This window comes from Hyperoodon ampullatus (genome assembly GCF_949752795.1).
Source record: "Hyperoodon ampullatus genome assembly, chromosome: 12".
Taxonomy (NCBI): domain Eukaryota; kingdom Metazoa; phylum Chordata; class Mammalia; order Artiodactyla; family Ziphiidae; genus Hyperoodon; species Hyperoodon ampullatus.
This window is the reverse complement of record NC_136925.1, coordinates 36,346,060-36,366,323: the sequence shown is the minus strand read 5'-3', so window position 1 is coordinate 36,366,323 and position 20,264 is coordinate 36,346,060. Positions and strand designations below refer to the sequence as shown.

Below are 20,264 nucleotides of genomic sequence, written 5' to 3'. Positions count from 1 at the left end.
AAAATACCTGCAGTGCCAGCTGCTGTGGACACGTGGTACGTCTGGCAGGTGAACACCAGCTGACTGTTTCCCATGGAGGTACATAGTGAAGACACGTCTTGAGCCAAGCCATTTGTACCTTGAGTCGCACTTGGAAGAAAAGAGGCAGCCAGGGCAGTTTGGAGCACGATACACTTATTCCCTGTGGCTCAAACCACTTAGTGGTCGAGCCGACTGATTCTGTACTCATGGAACCTTGGAGGGTTGTCTAAGGCTCACTCCAGACTTGCGGGTGTTGTAATAACCCAGTATAGGCGTCCCAGTTGCATGGCTCTGAGAGACAGGGAGAAGAAATCAAAGAACCTTTCCCAGGCTCTTTGGGAAAGGCATAAAAGTGTTTCAAGACTTTATTTTTTGAGAGCAGTTTTAGGTCCACAGCAAACCTGAGGGGCTGGTACAGAGATTTCCTATGCAATCTCTGCCCCACACATGCACTGCCTTCGCCGTCATCAGCATCCCTGCTACAGGGTACGTCCCCTGTGACAACTGATGAACCTGCATCGACACACTTCATAGTTGCCCAAAGTCCATGACTTACCTTAGGAGTCACTCTTGGTGCTGTACATTCTAAGTTTGGAGAAATGTATGATGACGTGTATCCATCATTATGATACCATGCAGAGTATTTTCAGTGCCCTTAAAAGCCTCTGTGCTCTGCCCTTTTCATCCCTTCCCCCCTGCCAAGCCCCTGGCAACCACTGATCTTTTCACTATCTCCATAGCTTTGCCTTTTCCAGAATGTCATGTAGTGGACTCATAGATTATGTAGCCTTTTCAGATTGGCTCCTTCACTTAGTAATATGAGTTTAAGGTTGTTCCATGGCTTGATGGCTTATTTCTTTTTAGCACTGAGTAATATTCCATTGCTTGGATGTCCCATAGTTTATTTACACATTCACCTACTGAAGGACATCTTGGTTGCTTCCAACTTTTGGCAGTCATTAATAAAGCTGCTGTAAACATCTGTGTACAGGTTCTTGTGTGGACATGTTTTCGACTCCATTGGGTAAATAACCAAGGAGTGCAAACAATTTTTGAGAGACTGTTTTAGTTTGTGTTGTTTTTTTTCTTTTAATAACCTTAAACCCCAACCTATAATCGGATGAAACAGTATCTACATGGGTCATCTTCACAAAGTTCTTTTGCCTTCTTTTTGCATATCCGATTTTCCAGATTCCTCTGATGATTCTTTAGCAACCTCTAGGGTTGCCGCTTCCTCCTCACTCCCATTTCTTTCACCTCCTTACATTTATTCAGATTATATATAGCAGGAATATTCGAGCTGATCGTCCCTGCCTCTTTCCTATTGCTAGAATAGCCTTGTTAAAACACTGTTTCATCAGGAGACCCATCTCAAGTGCAGACACCTCGTGTGGTCTTAAGGGAATTCCATAATTCAGTTCTCTTTTGCCCTTAAACTTTGAAATTATTCCGCAGAGGTCACCTGACCAGTCCTCTCTGATTCATGATTCTAGGATGGTTTCTCCAATCCCTTCCCCCCGCTCCTGGTACTTAAGCAAACCAATTCAGACAGGACACAAAGCATCATTGGACTATAGGAATTCATGTTACAGTGTGAATATGCAGTGGGCTAACCTGGACTGACCCCGATGGATCTATAAATAGAACGTATCCATCAAATATATCAAGTACCAGTACCTTTAGGTTTAACCCAGCCTCCCCCAAGGTGCCACTTCTGCCCCAAACAGAAGAATTAAAGTCAGGCACTTGTCACCCTTTCTCCCAACAGTAGCCAGCCCGTGTCCTATACTTATTTCATTCTGCTGTTGGAGGCTTTGATGTCTCAATTCTTCTAGATAAACAGGCATTTAGAGTGTGTTTCCTACTCACTGTCTTCCACTGGGGTCACTGCCCCAGTAACTGGTCAGAGCCGGGAATCCTGGCTCCAGGGTCCTTTGTCGTTCATTGTAGTACAGGTAACAGTGATGCCAGGGTGAGTCCAGTGCTCAGATGGCACATGCTTGTTCTGCAATCTCTTGTTGTCGTCGTCGTTTGGTCTGGAGTTTTTTTTTCAAGGACTCAGATGCTTTTTGTGTTTGGATGAAGTGGGGCAGGTACTAATGAAGAAGATCTTCAAAAATTAACATACAGGGCTTCCCTGGTGGCTCAGTGGTTGAGAGTCCGCCTGCCGATGCAGGGGACACGGGTTCGTGCCCCGGTCCGGGAGGATCCCACATGCCGCGGAGCGGCTGGGCCCGTGAGCCATGGCCGCTGAGCCTGCGCATCCGGAGCCTGTGCTCCGCAACGGGAGAGGCCACAACAGTGAGAGGCCCGCGTGCCGCAAAAAAAAAAAAAAAATTAACATACATGTGAAGATAGCAATTTGCCCTCAAGATTACATTTATCTGGGTAAGTACAGTATTCAGTGTATCTGGTAATTTAGAATGTATGCCCAGAGTGTAGTCTGGAAGTATTTTATATATAAAGTCATATTCCAACAAATATCCAACTATAAGTTAAACTAAGAAAGCCAGGACTTCGGTCATGTTACACATCTCCTCACTGTCAATGTTAATCATATTCCCTATTATAAACCTTAAAATAATTTGTAAGCATGAGAAGTGAGATAACATTCATAGGAGTTAGCAGTCCTGTTGTTAAGGAATCTGAATGTGTTACTCTTTGCCAGTGGGGGCAGAGTGCTGTTTCTCAGCTGTTAGTGAAGTTCATACGTACACAGAGGAGTTGAAAAGAAAGCAAGCTGCCATTTTAACACATGATCAATCGATTTGAATGTGCCCTGTGGGAGTACCGCTTAGTTTCTGGTTTTCCAGCAAGTATCAGGATCTCTAAATTGAGTTTTCATATACTTGACAGCATATGTTTAAAGTATTCTGTGGGAGGGCTGTTTCCACACCAGCCACTCCAGATGACTAATTCTGTTTCATAAACTATAGCAATGTTGTTGTTTTCAAACAGTAATGATTCGTCTTACTTATTGTTTCTTTGGTTTAGTTCTTGAATGTTAAGAGTGTAGTCGCGTTAAATTAAGGAAATGGAATTTTAATTAGTGGTTCAAATAAGCTAAAATGTTGTGGTATGTGTTCGTCAGTCTGTGTTGTGCAGTTACTGGGATAATCAAAATTTTAAAGGCAACTCCAAAAGGCTACTCTAAAAAGCTATCTTTGGTCCTTGATTGCTATCCACGTGTGTGTCCACAGATGGGTGGGTATCAGGTAGCAGGCGCCCCAGAGTTCCCATCAAGAGACCCCTGAATGGCTGTTGACTTTGGGCAAGTCATTTGAGTTTTCCATCTTAATCACTTCTCAGGTAAAATGGCCCTACATGAAGTTTCCCATTTTCTTTGACCTGTTCTCCTAAGTGACCTGGCGTGGGGAAGACCTGTTAAGTTTCTGCAGTTAGGTTTAACTATTCTCATAGTCATAGAATGCATTAGAATCTTCTAAAATGAATACCCCGGTGATTGTTGTAAAAAGGAAGGTCGAACACGATGGTGATGATGAAGTGTGAACTGGCGATGATGACATGGAGATGATGAAGTCAGGCACTCCACACACCTGACCGTTCTGGGCTCTCTTGCTACAGTGACCTTACACGGCACTGCTGACTGTGCTTTGTGATCTTTGCCCCCCTTGTATCTAGTGAGTTTGTGGACTGAACTTAAGATTCCACTTCCTTCTAGGTATCATTTATCACTGTGATCTGACCAAAGAGGAACTGGAGCCCAGAGTCTTCCGAGAGGTGACTGTGAAAGGAATCGATGCTTCCGATTACCAGACAGTCCAGGTATGGAGCATTTGATCCTGACAATGTGAGTCAGAAAAATCTGACTTTCAGGCCAGGCCATGCACACCCCCACTTGGTCAGGAGCCGTGGAGGTAATCCACAACAATATGGGCAACAGATATTTGGGGAACTCCTGCTGTTTCTGGGCACTGAGCCAGGCGTGGTCCCTGCCCTCCTAGAGTTTAAAGGTTCTGCTCCCAGAACTGCTACTCTTGACAGGAAGCCAGAGTCCCTTGTCTGGGTGATGAAGGCAGCACAGTTTGTCTGCTTGCTTGAAAGTGGGTTTTTTTCTGGCTCAGGTCTCGTGGTGTCATAAATAACAACATAGATCTGCTCTACATAAAATACTCACTCAAGTGCTAGGAGCCAGCCTTTTCAGTCTGAAATTCGTCTGTATGTCTGCCTGGCACAGGGTGAGCACACCATAAAATATTAGAATGGATGAATTAACTGTTTAATTGTCATGGCACCACCAGTTCAGTCTCTGGTCACCATCCTTTCAGGTTAAGAATCTCCATTTTTGTTTTTTTAGTGCCCCAACTGTACTGAGTCTCCCAGAAATGGAATCACTTACTAATCGATGATGCAGGATGACTCTGTTCCTTTGCAGTGAGAGGTCACCTGTCAGGCACCAGGTGTTTATCAGGGCTCTCCCACCAGGGGGCTGGACCACAGAGACCACAGATTAAGAATCACACTGTTGTTTGTGAAGGAAAGTTAGAAAAAAGAGCACTGATGCCCCCGAGAATGTTTCTGTGAAACTAGGGCATCATTTTACCTCAGTGAATTGCCCTTCACCTGTCTAGGAGTAGTCTAGACGATGGGCTAGATCTAGTTCAAAAATAAATAAAACCTTTTTTTTTTAGGAATTATGCTTTTTTATTTATTTTTTTCTTTACTTTTTTTTAACATCTTTATTGGAGTATAATGGCTTTACAATGGTGTGTTAGTTTCTGCTTTATAACATAGTGAATCAGCTATACATATATATATATCCCCATATCTCCTCCCTCTTGCGTCTCCCTCCCACCCTCCCTATCCCACCCCTCTAGGTGGTCACAAAGCACCAAGCTGATCTCCCTGTGCTATGCGGCTGCTTCCGACTAGCTATCTATTTTACATTTGGTAGTGTATATAAGTCCATGCCATTCTCTCACTTCATCCCAGCTTACCCTTCCCCCTCCCCATGTCCTCAGGTTCATTCTCTACGTCTCCGTCTTTATTCCTGTCCTGCCCCGAGGTTCTTCATAACCTTTTTGTTTTTTTTAGATTCCATATATATGTGTTAGCACACAGTGTTTGTTTTTCTCTTGCTGACTTACTTCACTCTGTATGAGAGACTCTAGGTCCATCCACCTCACTACAAATAACTCAATTTCGTTTCTTTTTACGGCTGAGTAATATTCCATTGTATATGTGTGCCACATCTTCTTTTTATTTATTTATTTATTTATTTATTTATTTATTTTGTGGTACGCGGGTCTCTCACTGTTGTGGCCTCTCCCGTTGCGGAGCACAGGCTCCGGACGCGCAGGCTCAGCGGCCATGGCTCACGGGCCCAGCCGCTCCGCGGCATGTGGGATCTTCCCGGACCGGGGCACGAACCCGTGTCCCCTGCATCGGCAGGCGGACTCTCAACCACTGCGCCACCAGGGAGCCCTGTGCCACATCTTCTTTATCCATTCATCTGTCGATGGACACCTAGGTTGCTTCCATGTCCTGGCTATTGTAAATTGAGCTGCAGTGAACATTGTGGTACATGACTCTTTTTGAATTATGGTTTTCTCAGGGTATATGCCCAGTAGTGGGATTGCTGGGTTGTATGGTAGTTCTATTTTTAGTTTATTAATGAATCTCCGTAGTGGCTGTATCAATTTACATTCCCACCAACAGTGCAAGAGGCTTCCCTTTTCTCCACACCCTCTCCAGCATTGTTTGTAGATTTTTTGATGATGGCCATTCTGACTGGTGTGAGGTGATACCTCACTGTAGTTTTGATTTGCATTTCTGTAATGATAAGTGATGTTGAGCATTCTTACATGTGTTTGTTGGCAATCTGTATATCTTCTTTGGAGAAATGTCTATTTACGTCTGCCCATTTCTGGATTGGGTTGTTTGTTTTTTTGATGAGCTGCATGAGCTGCTTGTAAATTTTGGAGATTAATCCTTTGTCAGTTGCTTCATTTGCAAATATTTCCTCCCATTCTAAGGGTTGTCTTTTCGTCTTGTTTATGGTTTCCTTTGCTGTGCAAAAGCTTTTAAGTTTCATTAGGTCCCATTTGTTTATTTTTGTTTTTATTTCCATTACTCTAGGAGGTGGGTCAAAAAGGATCTTGCTGTGGTTTATGTCATAGAGTGTTCTGCCTATGTTTTCCTCTAAGACTTTGATAGTGTCTGGCCTTACATTTAGGTCTTTAATCCATTTTGAGTTTATTTTTGTGTATGGTGTCAGGGAGTGTTCTAATTTCATTCTTTTACATGTAGCTGTCCAGTTTTCCCAGCACCACTTATTGAAGACGCTGTCTTTTCTCCATTGTATATTCTTGCCTCCTTTATCAAAAATAAGGTGACATATGTGCATGGGTTTATCTCTGGGCTTTCTATGCTGTTCCATTGATGTATATTTCTGTTTTTGTGCCAGTACCATACTGTCTTGATTACTGTAGCTTTGTAGTATAGTCTGAAGTCAGGGAACCTGATTCCTCCAGCTCCGTTTTTCTTTTTAAGATTGCTTTGGCTATTCAGGGTCTTTTGTGTTTCCATACAAATTGTGAAATTTTTTTTCTAGTTCAGTGAAAAATGCCAGTGGTAGTTTGATAGGGATTGCATTGAATCTGTAGACTGCTTTGGGTAGTATAGTCATTTTCACAATGTTGATTCTTCCAATCCAAGAACATGGTAATCCAATCCAATCCATCTGTTTGTATCATCTTTATTTTCTTTCATCCGTGTCTTATAGTTTTCTGCATACAGGTCTTTTGTCTCCTTAGGTAGGTTTATTCCTAGGTATTTTATTCTTTTTGTTGCACTGGTAAATGGGAGTGTTTCCTTAATTTCTCTTTCAGATTTTTCATCATTATTGTATAGGAATGCAAGAGATTTCTGTGCATTAATTTTGTATCCTGCTACTTTACCAAATTCATTGATTAGCTCTAGTAGTTTTCTGGTAGCATCTTTAGGATTCTTTATGTATAGTATCATGTCATCTGCAAACAGTGACAGCTTTACTTCTTCTTTTCTGATTTGGACTCCTTTTATTCCTTTTTCTTCTCTGATTGCTGTGGCTAAAACTTCCAAAACTATGTTGAATAATAATGCTGAGAGTGGGTAACCTTGTCTTGTTCCTGATCTTAGTGGAAATGGTTTCAGAGTTTCACCATTGAGAACAGTGTTGTCTGTGGGTTTGTCATCTATGGCCTTTATTATGTTGAGGAAAGTTCCCGCTATGCCTACTTTCTGGAGAGTTTTTATCATAAATGGGTGTTGAATCTTGTCGAAAGCTTTTTCTGCATCTATTGAGATGATCATACGGTTTTTCTCCTTGAATTTGTTAATATGGTGTATCACATTGATTGCTTTGCGTATATTGAAGAATCCTTGCATTCCTGGGATAAACCCCACTTGATCATGGTGTATGGTCCTTTTAATGTGTTGTTGGATTCTCTTTCCTAGTATTTTGTTGAGGATTTTTGCATCTATGTTCATCATTGATAATGGCCTGTAGAGTTCTTTCTTTGTGACATCTTTGCCTGGTTTTGGTATCAGGGTGGTGGTGGCCTCATACAATGAGTTTAGGAGTGTTCCTCCCTCTGCTATATTTTGGAAGAGTTTAAGAAGGTTAGGTGTTAGCTCTTCTTTAAATGTTTGATAGAATTCGCCTGTGAATCCATCTGGTCCTGGGCTTTTGTTTGTTAGAAGATTTTTAATCACAGTCTCAATATCACTGCTTGTGATTGGTCTGTTTATATTTTCTATTTCTTCCTGGTTCAGTGTCAGAAGACTGTGCTTTTCTAAGAATTTGTCCATTTCTTGCAGGTTGTCCGTTTTATTGGCATAGAGTTGCTTGTAGTAATCTCTCATGATCCTTTGCATTTCTGCAGTGTCAGTTGTTACTTCTCCTTTTTCATTTCTAATTCTATTGATTTGAGTCTTCTCCCTTTTTTTCTTGATGAGTCTGGCTATTGGTTTATCAATTTTCTTTATTTTCTCAAAGAACCAGCTTTTAGTTTTATTGATCTTTGCTATTGTTTCCTTCATTTCTTTTTCATTTATTTCTGATCTGATCTTTATGATTTCTTTCCTTCTGCTAACTTTGGGGTTTTTTTTTTTTCTTCTTTCTCTAGTTGCTTTAGGTGTAAGTTTAGGTTGTTTATTTGAGATATTTCTTGTTCCTTGAGGTAGGATTGTATTGCTATAAACTTCCTTCTTAGAACTGCTTTTGCTGCATCCCATAGGTTTTGGGTCGTCGTGTCTCCATTGTCATTTGTTTCTAGGTATTTTTTGATTTCCTCTTTGATTTCTTCAGTGATCTCTTGGTTATTAAGTAGTGTATTGTTTAGTCTCCATGTGTTTGTATTTTTTACAGATTTTTTCCTGTAATTGATATCTAGTCTCATAGTGTTGTGGTCAGAAAAGATACTTGATGTGATTTCAGTTTTCTTAAATTTACCAAGGCTTGATTTGTGACCCAAGACATGATCTATCCTGGAGAATGTTCCGTGATCACTTGAGAAAAAAGTGTATTCTATTGTTTTTGGTTGGAATGTCCTATAAATATCAATTAAGTCCATCTTGTTTAATGTGTCATTTAAAGCTTGTGTTTCCTTATTTACTTTCATTTTGGATGATCTGTCCATTGGTGAAAGTGGGGTGTTAAAGTCCCCTACTCTGATTGTGTTACTGTCAGTTTCCGTTTTTATGGCTGTTAGCATTTGCCTTATGTATTGAGGTGCTCCGATGTTGGGTGCATAAATATTTACAATTGTTATATCTTCTTCTTGGATTGATCCCTTGATCATTATGTAGTGTCCTTCTTTGTCTCTTGTAACAGTCTTTATTTTAAAGTCTATTTTGTGTGATATGAGAATTGGTACTCCAGCTTTCCTTTGTTTTCCCTTTGCATGGAATATCTTTTTCCATCCCCTCACTTTCAGTCTGTATGTGTCCCTAGGCCTGAAGTGGGTCTCTTGTAGACAACATATGTACGGGTCTTGTTTTTGTATCCATTCAACCGGTCTGTGTCTTTCGGTGGGAGCATTTAATCCATTTACATTTAAGGTAATTATTGATATGTATGTTCCTATTACCATTTTCTTAATCGTTTTGGGTTTGTCATTGTAGGTGTTTTCCTTCTCTTGTGTTTCCTGCCTAGAGAAGTTCCTTTAGCATTTGTTGTAAAGCTGGTTTGGTGGTGCTTCATTCTCTTAGCTTTTGCTTGTCTGTAAAGCTTTTAATTTCTCCGTCAAATCTGAATGAGATCCTTGCCAGGCAGAGTAATCTTGGTTGTAGGTTCTGCCCTTTCATCACTTTAAATATGTCCTGCCACAGTGTGCCTGCCACTCCCTTCTGGCTTGCACAGTTTCTGCTGAAAGATCAGCTGTTAACCTTATGGGGATTCCCTTGTATGTTATTTGTTGTTTTTCCCTTGTTGCTTTTAATATTTTTTCTTTGTATTTAAATTTTGATAGTTTGATTAGTATGTGTCTTGGCATGTTTCTCCTTGGATTTATCCTGTATGGGACTCTGTGCTTCCTGGACTTGATTGATTATTTCCTTTCCCATGTTAGTGAAGTTTTCAACTAAAATCTCTTCAAATATTTTCTCAGTCCTTTTCTTTTTCTCTTCTTCTTCTGGGACCCCTATAATTCGAATGTTGGTGCATTTAATGTTGTCCCAGAAGTCTCTGGGACTGTCCTCAATTCTTTTCATTCTTTTTTCTGTGTTCTGCTCTGCAGTAGTTATTTCCACTATTTTATCTTCCAGGTCACTTATCTGTTCTTCTGCCTCAGTTATTCTGCTATTGATTCCTTCTAGAGAATTTTTAATTTCATTTATTGTGTTGTTCATCATTGTTTGTTTGTTCTTTAGTTTTTCTAGGTCCTTGTTAAACGTTTCTTATATTTTCTCCATTCTATTTCCAAGATTTTGGATCATCTTTACTATCATTATTCTGAATTCTTTTTCCGGTAGACTGCCTATTTCCTCTTCATTTGTTTGGTCTGCTGGGTTTTTACCTTGCTCCTTCATCTGCTGTGTGTTTCTCTGTCTTCTCCTTTTGCTTAACTTACTGTGTTTGGAGTCTCCTTTTCACAGGCTGCAGGTTCACAGTTCCCATTGTTTTTGGTGTCTGCCCCCAGTGGGTAAGGTTGGTTCAGTGGGTTGTGTAGGCTTCCTGATGGAGGGGATTGGTGCCTGTGTTCTGGTGGATGAGGCTGGATTTCGTCTTTCTGGTGGGCAGGACTGTGTCCGGTGGTATGTTTTGGGGTGTCTATGACCTTATTATGATTTTAGGCAGCCTCTCTGCTAATGGGAGGCGTTGTGTTCCTGTCTTGCTAGTTGTTGGGCATAGGGTGTCTAGCACTGTAGCTTGCTGGTTGTTGAGTGGAGCTGGGTCTTAGGGTTGAGATGGAGATCTCTGGGAGAGCTTTCGCCATTTGATATTACATGGAGCCAGGAGGTCTCTGGTGGACCAATGTCTTGAACTTGGCTGTCCCACCTCAGAGGCACAGGCCTGAGACTAAGCCAGAGCACCAAGACCCTGGCAGCCACACAGCTCAGAAGAAAAGGGAGAAAAAAGAAAGAAAGATAGAAAAAAATAAAATAAAATAATGTTATTAAAATAAAAAGTAATTATTAAAAATAAAAAAATTAAAATGTAATAAAAAAAGAAAGAAGAGAGGAACCAAACCAAAAAGCAAATCCACCAATGATAACAAGCGCTAAAAACTATACTAAAAAAAAAAAAAACAGAACCCTAGGACAAATCGTAAAAGCAAAGCTATACAGACAAAATCACACACAGAAGCATATACATAAACACACAAAATGAGAAAAGGGAAAAATATATATATATCATTGCTTCCAACGTCCACCTCCTCAATTTGGGATGACTCGTTGTCTCTTCAGGTATTCCACAGATGCAAGGTACATCAAATTGATTGTGGAGATTTAATCCGCTGCTCCTGAGGCTGCTGGGAGAGATTTCCCTTTCTCTTCTTTGTTCGCACAGCTCCTGGGGTTCAGCTTTGGATTTGGCCCCACCTCTGCGTGTAGTTCGCCTGAGGGCGTCTGTTCTTCGCTCAGACAGGATGGGGTTAAAGGAGCAGCTGATTCGGGGGCTCTGGCTCACTCAGGCCGGGGGGAGGGAGGGGTATGGATATGTGGTGAGCCTGCGCAGCAGAGGCCAGCATGACATTGCAACAGCCTGAGGCATGCCATGCGTTCTCCCGGGGAAGTTGTCCCTGGATCCCGGGACCCTGGCAGTGGCGGGCTGCACAGGCTCCCGGGAGGGGAGGTGTGGAGAGTGACCTGTGCTTGCACACAGGCTTCTTGGTGGCTGCAGTAGCAGCCTTAGAGTCTCATGCCCATCTCTGGTGTCCACGCCGATAGCCACAGCTCACGCCCGTCTCTGGAGCTCGTTTAGGCGGCGCTCTGAATCCCCTCTCCTCGCGCACCCCGAAACAATGGTCTCTTGCCTCTTAGGCACGTCCAGGCTTTTTCCCGGTAAATAAAACTTTGTTTACAAAACCAATGGCGGACTGGATCTGGATGCGGGCTGCAGTTTGCCAACCCCTCTTCTATATCAGAGGTGAACATACTGGCCTCCAGTTTTATTGGAGAGCAACCTCACCTGTTTGTTCACACAGTGTCTGTGGCTGCCTTGGTGCTTTAACTGTGCAGCAGAGACTGCCTGGCCCACAAAGGCTAAAGCACTTAGTATTTGGCCCTCTAAGACAAAGTTTTCTGATCCTTAGTCTGTATAAATAGTATTTATAAAATCAGAGTGTTCTCAGTAGACATACAGGGCCTTTGTCTTGAAGCTCTGTCAGGCCTGAAATCTACATGTATTTCTTGGGTGACATTGGGTGAATCATTTAATTTTTCTGCCACAATCTTTTCAGCTGTAAAACAGAGATAGTGCATATTTTGCAGCATTCCTGCGGGATTATATGAGATGATATATACAGGCATACCTTGTTTTATTGTGCTTCGCTTTATTGCATTTTGCAGATACTGTGGTTTTTTACAGATTGAAGGTTTGTGGCAACCGTGTGTTGAGCAAATCTGTGTTGGTGCCATTTTTCTGACAGCGTTTGTCCACTTCATGTCTCTGTGTCGTATTTTGGTAATTCTTACAAAATTTCAAACTTTTTCATTTTTATTATTATATTTGTTGTGATCTGTGATCAGTGATCTTTGATGTTACTATTGCAAAAAAGATGATGACTCACTGAAGGCTCAGATGATGGTTAGCATTTTCCAGCAATAAAGTGTTCTTTAAGATATGTACATTGTTGGGCTTCCCTGGTGGCGCAGTGGTTGAGAGTCCGCCTGCCGATGCAGGGGACATGGGTTCATACCCCAGTCCGGGAAGATCCCACATGGAGCGGCTGGGCCCGTGAGCCATGGCTGCTGAGCCTGCGTGTCCAGAGCCTGTGCTCTGCAGCGGGAGAGGCCACAGCAGTGAGAGGCCCGCATACCGCAAAAAAAAAAAAAAAAAAAAAAAAGATACATACATTGTTTTTTAGACTTCATGCTATTGCACACTGAATAGACTACAGTATAGCGCAAATGTAACTTTTCTTTGCACTGGGAAACCAGAAAATTCATGTGACTGGCTTTATTCTGATACTTGGTTTATTGTGGTGGTCTGGAACTGAACCTGCAATACCTCCAAGGTATGCCCATATTAAGTGTCTGGCACATAGAATATAATCAGTGTTAGAAATAAATTCAGCAGACTTTTAGTTTTCCATAGCTATTTTGGCTTCTTTCATTTTCCGGGTGAGCCATTGCCTGTAGAGGCATCTTTTAGGGGCAGTAGCCCCTCTCTGGTGCTTATATGGTTCGTTAATCCACCAGAGTCCTGCATTAGACGTTTAAAATCACTTGTAGGCTGTCATTCTTTGCTGTTTTCCATTTTCTCCATGTGTAAAAAATATGTCCCTATCAACTGTAACATTTGGCCTTCTCAGGGACTACTTCTAGTCCTTGCCTGGGCATCCTCAGGCACGTGTGTGTGTGTGTGTGTGCACGTGCGTGTGTGTGTGTTTGTGATGCATGCCACTGCCTCTCCCATCCGTAATGCAAAGGACGCCCAGGCAGCGACCAGTGACTGTCCCTGCCTTCTGCCCTCAAGGGTGTACCTTGGCTGCCCTAGGATTGGGCAGAGTTGTCCATGAGAGACACCCCCCATCCCACCCCCCGTCTTCTTCTCATCTCTACTGTGCAGCACCTCAGGTGTATATTTTCAAAAAACATTATTCTCATTTTTTTCTGCTTCCCACAATTCCTGCCAAAGTGAGTAATTACCTTTGGAGTTTGGGGCAGGGAGGGGGACCTGTAACATGACAGCTTCCAGCGAGGCAGCCTCTTCTAGGGAAGTGACCTTTATTTCTCAGTGAGGATGGTGGAGCTGTTTTTCCTATCAGGTAGCTGTTTTTTTCTGTTCTTCCCAGAAACTACTTACAACCTAATATGTATTGTTTTCAGTTATAAATGAAAAAATAAAACTTTACAGTTGAGCACGTGCTTGCATGTAGTAGAAATCCCTTAGCCGTGTGCATAGCAGCCTGAAATTTCCAGATTAAACTGGGGAGGAAGCGTGCTTGGGTGAGGCCAGTTGCTATGCCTTAGAAAACTCACTGAACTCCTCTGTGTCTGGCTCTCCACTTCTCTGACGTTGAGCTACTGAAATGCTTACAACCTTTTATTTGTACTGCTGCAATAGGAGGAAAAAAAGATTAAAAGATTCACGGTAAATATTTAAGGAGATAGTAACTGAGTAACTGGACAGGACACATTGGTTTTACAGATCTTAAGGAGGTATGCCTGGGGCAGAGTATAGCCTCTCTAGTATAATGGCAATAGAAGATTTTAATCGGTTGATTATATACATCACATACGTTGCACTGAGTTATTTAAATAGAATTCTTTCTTTGTGTAAAGGTGCCTTTGGAATGTACAGTGATGTCATAACACCGTCGACTTAAAATCCACTTTGCAGTGGTTTAGCTCAGGTGTACACAGCAGAGCTTTGACAGGAAATGTGAGCGCGACAGATGTGCTCACAATTGGATCAGGCTGTCAGTGGTGTGGCCAACAATGACCAAAATGTAAAAGCAGACCCTAGAGAGGAATGTGTGCATGAATGGAAAATATTCCTTATAGTATGTAATAGAAACCACAGCATTTTCGGGGGGGAAAAGAAGATACTCTCTTTTTGTTTTCAGTTACTTCAGGGTAATGATGCTTTTGATGTCGCTTGACTCTGGTGTTTATATTTATTCTGTAAGTGATTTTAAAATAAAATCCCCTGGGCTAGTCGTCATTCCTTCTTACATTCTGTGAGGCACATTATCGTTTTGAAGCAAATACTGCAGCACAGATTACCCTGCATGTTTAGGCAGTGCAGTTAATGGTGGTATAGCTGCTCAGGCGGACCAAGCCAAGGAGAGAAAAAGAGGAGGGTTGAAGAAACACATGGCTAAATAAGCCACAGAGGACTGTTCTTTCATTCAGGACCCAGAGCATCTTGAATGGTGGCGGGGTAGGGAGTGGGAATGTTCTAGATTGCTGACGGACACGGAACAGAGCTACTGTCTGTGTAGTCTTAATCCAATCCTGACTACAGCTGTGGGTAGAAAATTGATCTGTATCGGAAATACAATTTTGAAAATCTGATCCTGGAAAAACTGTTTCTCTTCCAATCTGGGGTACACATAAGAATTTAGTTTTGGAATAGGTTTATCAAATCTGCAATTGACTGATCTTTTTCCTCCTTTTATTGTGAATGACATGACTACATAATATTGGTTAGAACGTCTGTGCCCGTGTCATTATAAAGAACTTGAAATACTGAGCATTAGAAATGACATTAATAACACAAGTTTGGTGATAAGTGATTTACCTGAAAAATCTGTCTACATTTATAATCAGTAATATGTTTCATTTTAAACAGAAGCGAAGCAATAGAGAAATGTAGTCTGTCAACAAATATTTATGATGTGACATGCAATGCCAGGTGGTACTGTTTGAATACAGAGAAGTTCCAGACAGAGGCACTGTCCCTGGGAAATTTATAGTCAGTCTGGAAAGTTGAGACACAGAGATCTGAAAGGTCAGACACCCCCCAAGGATGTTATCCCAGTGATCAAGCGAAAGGTGAAAGCTTCCATCAGCACGGCCATGTCCTGGTCAGGGTCGTGGAGGGAGTCTTCACAGGAGAGGTGGAAACTGGGCAGGGCTTTGAGGGATGGCTGCTTCCGTAAATCCCAGGTCCTTGTTGGGGCTCCTGAAGAATTTTACCACAACCCTTCATTCAGAGACTGCCTCTGCCTTTTTGTAGCAGTATTTTCATAATTTCACAGGAAGTTCGAGAAGAAAGGAATCATGCCCTCAACATCCTATGCAGGTAGGGTTGCCTTTGGCAGCTGTCTTTTGCAGATGGAATAGTGTTTGCACTGTGGTTGAACGTGGCACGACAAAGGATGTAGTGTAGCAGAAATGCAGTTTTTGGTTTCTCATTGTCTCATTTTTGTTCAGCCAGCTGAGAGATTGGATTTTCTCCTCCCAAAATGAAAGACAAATTTATAGACCTGAAAAAGAACAGTGTACTCTGAATCAAATCCCTTAACAACAGTTTCCATATTTTCTAAAAGAATACATTAGAAGGAAGATTCATTTTTATGGGGCGATAGCAAACCTAAGGCAATAGAGTACAGAAATAGTAAGAATTATAACTATTTAACACAGATTTTAGTATCTTGATTCCTGTCCTCTTAAACTGAGGAATTTTACCTGCTGAGGGTTACCTGCAGTAATGCATGTGAGACATCAAGAACATCCCAAAGGCAGTTTGCAATGTAGCCAACCAGAAATGCTAAAATTAGATGATTCTTTGGGTTTACCAAGACGCCTTGGGGTAGAAGGAGTGGCATTTTTTTTTTCTTTAGATTTTTTTCTAACCTTGGCGATATCTAATTTGTAGTGGCTAGTATACGGGTTTTGCCATTCAGAGAACATGTTCTCAGAGCATTAATTCATGTTTTAATACTCATTAACTTCTGTGCTGAGTGCATGGCATATGCAATTTCTGACTCATCCACATCCTTTGTGAGCTGACTGTTGAACTAACGATCATGTTTTTCTGTAGCGCTGTGTTCTCACAGTTAGGAATAGGTCAGAAATCTTCAGAACATGGTAGTGAAGAGTGAATGGGGGAATGTTTTCAAAAAGAACGTTTTGAGAGGATACGGTGCTTGCATATGATTAGGAAATGGCCTTAAACTGACGCAGTTGTTCTTGACGATTTTGTGCCTAAGCTTTCATGTTATTTTTTATAGTATGCTTCGCAGTGACATATTCTTGCACCAACAGATTCCTGCCTTTCTTTAGAATTCTCTTTGTCGCCCAGCCATTCTAGATTGATAGCATAATATTCATATTCAGAGGGCATATGTTTGTATCTGTTTCCTCTTTAGATAGCAGCTGTGTTAAAATAATTTGACTGTAAAAGATGATAAGAAAGAGTCTTGGTTTTCTTGCTGTCTTCTAACAGAGAAATAGATTATGGGGCCCAAGTGCGTGGTTGGTGCAGTTTCCATACCATAAAGAAATCCTCTTGCATGTTTTGAAAAAGGACGTTGCTTTGCAGCACCCTGAGCATATGTAACCCACTTAGAGTAAAAATCACAAGGTTGCCTTGAGAATTGAGCAACCAAGTCCCCGTAACCATAGGCCTGGGGAGATTCCTTGAGCCTTCTGTGGGCGTCCTTGTCGCAAGGTGGAAGACAGCTTGAGGCGCTTAAATAGTGCCCACTTAAGTATATTCAGTTTTTGTTTGAATTTTTCCAAGAGTCATGGCTTTTGAAATCCATAAAAGCTGCGGGTTGCTGAGCTTTGCTGATACTGAGGTCAGTAGATTTCAGATTACTCACAGCTAACAACTAGCTCCAGCTCCTTGCTAGAAAACTATCCTGGGAAAAAGAAAGTTCTATTTCATTATCCTATAAAAACAAAGTAGAAAGTCACTTCCCTCTTATTAGTACTGAATCACTAGTGTAGTTGTCATCTATGAATAGTAATGTGCTAATGGTGCTTATCTTTTGCCATTTTAATAATTATTTCTGTTTTTAGAAATGAGTCTGAATCTCAAGGTGTGTTATTCAGATTAGATTAGATTTCTCCTGTGAACAACAGGAGAAAAAGTCAAAAATAACCATGGCTTAAAGGAAAGAGATGTTTATTTTTCCCTCTCACATAAAAGAAGTGCAGGGGACATCAGTCCAGGAACAACTTGGTGCCTAAGGTGTAAGGAATCCAAGCTCCTTCTCTCTTGCTGCTTTATCCGTACATGGCTTCCATTCCCACCATCACTTCATGGTCCTAGAAGGCTGCAGGGGTTCCAGCCATTTTATATCCACTTTCCAGCCAGCATGAAGGCAGCAATAGGGAAGAAGAGGGAAGGGCGGGCGTTTGCCCTGTTAGCCAGAGGTGACATGTATTATGTCTGCTTTCACTTGATTGGCGAAAACGTACTCACGTGGCCACACCTGGCAGAAGGAGATTTAGAGATGCAGTGCTGATGCCATGCCCTCAGCACAGAAGTTCATGAGTATTAAAACACCAATTAATGTTCTGAGAACATGTTCTCTGAATGGCACAACCCGTATACTAGCAACTACAGATTAGATGTAGTTTTCTTCCCAGAAAAAATGTACCAGCTAAAAAATTAGGGCCTTATTATCAAGGAAGTGGGAATGGATATTGGCGGACAACTAGCAATGTGCCACACAAAGCAAAACAGGCCTCCAGCAAAAACTTGGTGGGGACCCTGAAACCGAGGAATGCAAACGCCACCTGGTGGCCAGGTTTCTAAATCTGGGTTTCGCACTGGAAAAACTAAGACTCCAAAAAAGTTGAATTTTCAAATATTATCATTGTGAACAGTAGAAGTCACACACTACAAAGATAGAAGCACCCTTTAAAGAGGCTCTCCTGTCCCAAGAAGAAAGGCATTTAATATTTCCTCTAGGACATGAGTATTCACTCTTCCTGAATGCTTGTCCTGACTTTAGCAGAAGTGATGCAAGAGTATATGAGTATTGAGCCTTAAAATATTGAGCCTTAAAATCAAGATGAACTGAGAGGCTATCTCTGACATGATGAGGAGGCCAGGTAAGCAGTGTCCAGATGGCTGTCCAGGTGTTTTGTTCTGTGCTAGAGTCATCTTCCTGCCTGGGGTACCAACTCCCAACCACACCCCCTGCCCTGTCCCTGCAGAGGATGTGGGCGCAGGCCATCCTCAAGAGCCTGCTCTTTGGAATGGAAGCATGGCACGAATCAGCCTTTGGGCAGGTGTTAGGTCCCGAATTTCATAGCCGCCTCTTGCTTTGTTCCAGATGGTATGTTTTTCCACTAATGGTTTTGGGCTCTGGACAAATTGCACATACATTAGGGTTCATCTGTTTGAACCCTCTCATTTTAAAGATGAAGAAACTAAAGCTCAGTCTGCTCAGTGGTTTAACAAAGGTCACACCATCAGTAATTGACAGAGCCAAGACTAGAACACGCAACTCCAGAGCTGTGCTAATCCTGTGCATTTTGTTATGAGGATAAGTTATTTGCTCTCTCTATACTCGGTTGGGATTTGGTTTTCGTTTTTGTTTTTTCCACCTTTAAAATAAACAAATTAGCTTAAAAGCCTCTAAATCCCTAAGCTTCCTTACCTCTAAAAGTATGTTTCTACATCATGTAAAGATCTAGTGAGTGCTTTGTAGAACTTTATGGGACCTATTAAATAATAAAAAAAAATACTCTCTGTGTGAAAGGAGGGGCAAGAAGAGCCCATAAATTCATTTTTAATGATTTATAAATATTGTTATGATTTATTTAAATATTCACTTCCAGTCTCCTTGGTGCATTTTAATGGAGGTCCTCATTGCATTATCCATTTATTTATGTCATATATATTATACACATAAACATTTATACATTTATGTTTTAATGTATTAAAATATACAGAGGGGCTTTATTTAAGTCTTAAATGTTGGTCACCACGTGGCAACTTGAAACTCCATTTAAAGTATGTTCAGAAGTAAAAAACTTAAGTATTTGTGTTTTTGCTTTTGTCATCTTTGCTGGACTTCCCCCAAGGTATTATTGGGGGAAGGTTGGCAGTAATGCTCATTCTGGCACTTGGTTGCCTCTGCTTCAAAATCAGAAGAATATTCACAGATTTATTTTGGAAACTCTAGCCTGAGATGTTTGCTTCTTATGCAGTGAGCCTGGAAAGCAACTTCAGTGGCCAGAGCAGGAGACCTTCTCTATGGCTTTTTCTTAGAGAGGGGCATCCATTCCAGTGTCTGTCTGCAGATTTCTGCCTTCTTCATCGGTGAAGTTAGACAAAGAATTAATAGAACTGGGAGGGTGTCTAGAAATCTGATAATTGTTCAGATTTCCTCTGCATTCAGGAGGCTCAGCAGGAGAGAGTTGGGGCTTATCTTTCTCCGACTTTTCTGTGACTATATCACTCCTAGCCCCAGGGTGCATTTTATGTAGGTTGCCAGCTAGACAAGTGTTCTCTGGCTTCCTGCTCTGCTCGACCTTTAGGGCAAAAGGAGAGAAGAGACCATAGTGTGGGCTCTTTACTTGCCACACAGTTTCCTCCCTGCCTTCTGCCTTTGCCTGGAGCTGCACGGATGGTCACTGGATGATGGCAGGAATACCAAGCCCTGTGGATAGTCCGTTACCTCCCTGGAGGAAGAGCCATTTCTGGCCTATCACTGGTCTGTGAAGAAGGGAGGAAATTTTTTCCCTAAGTATAATCTTTTTTTTTTTTTAAGATGTTGGGGGTAGGAGTTTATTAATTAATTAATTTATTTTTGCTGTGTTGGGTCTTCGTTTCTGTGCAAGGGCTTTCTCTAGTTGTGGCAAGCGGGGGCCGCTCTTCATCGCGGTGCGCGGGCCTCTCACTATCGCGGCCTCTCTTGTTGCGGAGCACAGGCTCCAGACGCGCAGGCTCAGTAGTTGTGGCTCAGGGGTCTAGTTGCTCCGCGGCATGTGGGATCCTCCCAGACCAGGGCTCGAACCCATGTCCCCTGCATTAGCAGGCAGATTCTCAACCACTGCGCCACCAGGGAAGCTCCCTAAGTATAATCTTTTGATGTGGATCAAGTGTGCCCTGACATGGGTTTAGTGAAGCAGACTTGATCCTCCTCTGTGCACTCCCAGTGCTG

The 20,264-nt window shown here is 41.9% G+C and overlaps 1 protein-coding gene across 1 annotated transcript in view; it reads left to right on the top strand.

Moving 5' to 3' along the window:
- PREP (prolyl endopeptidase) overlaps window positions 1-20,264 on the top strand; it is a 143,709-nt gene that overhangs the window by 74,388 nt on the left and 49,057 nt on the right. The window contains exon 10 of the mRNA XM_079716332.1: window positions 3,704-3,807. Coding sequence (XP_079572458.1) covers window positions 3,704-3,807 — 104 coding nt within the window. The remainder of the gene's footprint in view (window positions 1-3,703; window positions 3,808-20,264) is intronic.